Genomic DNA, 2907 nt, shown 5'->3' with positions numbered 1-2907 from the left:
AAGAGACTGGAGTTATTACAATTAAAACTCAGAGTAAAAGCCTTCCTGGGCTGAGACTAGACCTCTAATGGAGAGATATATTCCAACTGCTGCTGTTACCTCTGAAGAGGCACTTTCTCGGGCTCTGAAAAAACTGGTAAACTGAAACAATTACTGCTCCTAAGGCAAGGGGATGTTCTTGGGAGAATCTCAGTAAGGACAGCAAATAAACAGGAAAAGGAGATCTATTCTTCCATTCTCTTGCCTTTCTGTTTCCCTAGTACCTCCTAATAGCAGAACCTAGCAGGATCCCACTAGAAGGAACTTGGAAAACGCAGCTTGCTGATCCCCATCATGGCATCATAGCAAATTTATTGCACAGAAATGTGGCTAAAGATCAAGATTATTAGTAAATAATCTTGTGCTAGTCTAAAGCAGCCGGAACCTGCTTTTGCTGCTCTCGCATGACTGCAGGCTGGCCACGATCTGGCTCTCGATGGCTTGGACCCAGGCATCCCGCTCCTCATACGTAATGGCTTCAAAGTGCCATGTTTGGCCAGTGAGGGACACAATGATAAAGTTTTCGTCTTGTTCTTCAGCAGTGCCAGGCAGGCCATTGTCTTTTAATTTGTTGGTGCTTTTCTTCCTTTGGTGTTTCTTTTTGTTGGCATGAGAAGAGGGGGGTGGGTTGAGCTTGGGGCTGGTGGTGCTGGAGATATTGGGGCTGGAGCATATGGAGTCATCAAGTCCGGTGTCTGAATTGGCTGAGGTACACAGACTGTTCATGTCCGTGGATAGCGCATTGCCTTTAGAGCTGGAAATGGGCACGCAGGCCAGTGTGCTTAGGGGTGGCCTCTTTCCTGGGACTTTGATGGTAGATGTTCGAAGGTCAATCTCTTTTTTGTGAATATTCTTCATATAATCACCTAAGCTTGAATAATAGGTGAGGACGCCATTGTCACAGAGGGTGACATATTTCTTTTTCCATTTCTTCAGCCATTTCCCACTTAGCTTTAAGAGCATGCCCTGTTTCATGGGGATGGCTCTGCCGCTCCCGATGGTGTCAGCATGACTCTCCCAGGCTTTGTTCTCTTTGTCTGGGTCACTCCCTTTCTCAGATGTAAACAGCTTGGACCAGCGCTTGGACTGCTTGCGAACGGGTGTGGGTGTATTGGCAGAGGGAGGAACATTGACCTGAAGGTCCTCCTGGCTGGTGCTGGGAGTCGATGGAATGGACGAGGAATAGTTATTTAAATTCCCACCTCCATTTCTTGTCTGCGTAATGTGCATGGTGGAAACCTGTGTGGAACAGAAGGAGGAATGGCTTCAAGAATTGGGTAGTGACTTGGGTCCTATAGACAGCTCACAATTACCTTTTAAAAAGATACATTTTCTGGGCCAGGCACAGTGGCTCACACCTGTAATCCCAGCACTTAGGCAGGCCGAGGTGGGTGGATCACGAGGTCAGGAGTTCAAGACTATCCTGGCCAACATGGTGAAACCCTGTCTTTACTAAAAAAAAATAATAATAATAATTAGCTGGGCACAGTGGCGCATGCCTGTAATCCCAGCTACTAGGGAGACTGAGGCAGGAGAATTGATTGAACAGGGACCTGGGAGACAGAGCCTGCAGTGAGCCAAGATTGTGCGATTGCACTTCCATCCTGGGCTACAGAAAGAGACTCAGTCTCAAAAAAAAAAAAAAGATACATTTTCTGTTATTTGGATACTATATTTACTCATACTAGCTCACTAACTAAACAGAGGTGTAGATCAGTTCTTATTCCAGCACATTCTTTTTACAGCACTTAAGATGACTAAATATAACATGAAATGGGGAAGATTTAAAAAAAGATGCCTTTGACTTCAGCATGAAACAGATACAAGTGTATGATGAAAATACAATCTCAATAAAAGCGCCACTTACTGTAAATGAGTATAACTGTTCATCAAATATGCTCAAAGATCCATCTGCATCTCTATAAAATAAGAGTGTGCATTACTTCAAAAACTGTTAATATATCAGTATAATATATGTTTAGTAAAATACTGCCTCCTGTGTGCTTTGCTGTTTACTTTACCGAAGCAGTTTTTACAAATTTTTCTCCTGGATCCTGACTTGCAGAGGGTTTCCTGACTTCTTCTTTCTGAGGACTTCGTGTCCTGTACTGTGAAGTCTTTTATATGATAACCAGTCAGAAATGCCCATAAGTATTGACTCTCCCTAACAGGCAGTGGCAACAAACCAAATATATTTTCACTCTTCTAACCACACACTGAAACACAAGAATGTTTTACAAAGCAGTAGTGATGACTTTAATAAATGTAAATGTGATTCAGATTTCCTAGCTTCCTTTCTCTTTAGTTCTCTGCAGTATACTCTCGTGATGTATTTATGTATTTTCTGTTGTTTGAATTAAAAACTCACCTGCCTTTTTAAGAGGCCAGTCTTTGATGAACTTTAAACTTTGTAAAACTAATGCATTGTGCCCACGTGACAAACCAGTGGTTCCCCAAATGTGCTCTGTGGACCTCTTGGGATCCCCAAGACCCTTTCCAGAAGGGCTAAGAGGTCAATCCTGTTTTTGTTTTGTTTTGTTTTGCTTTTTTGAGACCGAGTTTCACTCTTGTTGCCCAGGCCGGAGTGCAATGGCACAATCTCGGTTCATGGCAACCTCCGCTTCCCGGGTTCAAGTGATTCTCCCACCTCAGCCTCCTGAGTAGCTGGGATTACAGGCGCCCACCACCACGCCCGGCTAATTTTTGTATTTTCAGTAGAGATGTGGTTTCACTATGTTGGCCAGGCTGGTCCTGAAGTCCTGACCTCAGGTGATCCACTCGCCTCGGCCTCCCAAAGTGCTGGAATTACAGGCCTGAGCCACTGTGCCTGGCCAACACTGTACTGAATCATACCTCAGAAAGCTGAAT

The 2907-nt window shown here is 44.2% G+C and overlaps 1 protein-coding gene across 1 annotated transcript; it reads right to left on the bottom strand.

Moving 5' to 3' along the window:
• Positions 1-408: 408 nt before the first annotated feature.
• LOC113222771 (arf-GAP with GTPase, ANK repeat and PH domain-containing protein 11-like) lies at positions 409-1958 on the bottom strand (the record flags this gene model as incomplete). The annotated part of the gene is made up of 2 exons (XM_026452387.1): positions 409-1278; positions 1907-1958. Coding segments are annotated over 2 exons (922 nt in total), but the record flags the coding sequence as incomplete, so codon positions are not given.
• Positions 1959-2907: the final 949 nt, after the last annotated feature.

Source organism: Piliocolobus tephrosceles, unplaced genomic scaffold (assembly GCF_002776525.5).
Source record: "Piliocolobus tephrosceles isolate RC106 unplaced genomic scaffold, ASM277652v3 unscaffolded_34601, whole genome shotgun sequence".
Taxonomy (NCBI): Eukaryota; Metazoa; Chordata; class Mammalia; order Primates; family Cercopithecidae; genus Piliocolobus; species Piliocolobus tephrosceles.
This window is presented reverse-complemented; position numbering and strand designations above follow the sequence as displayed.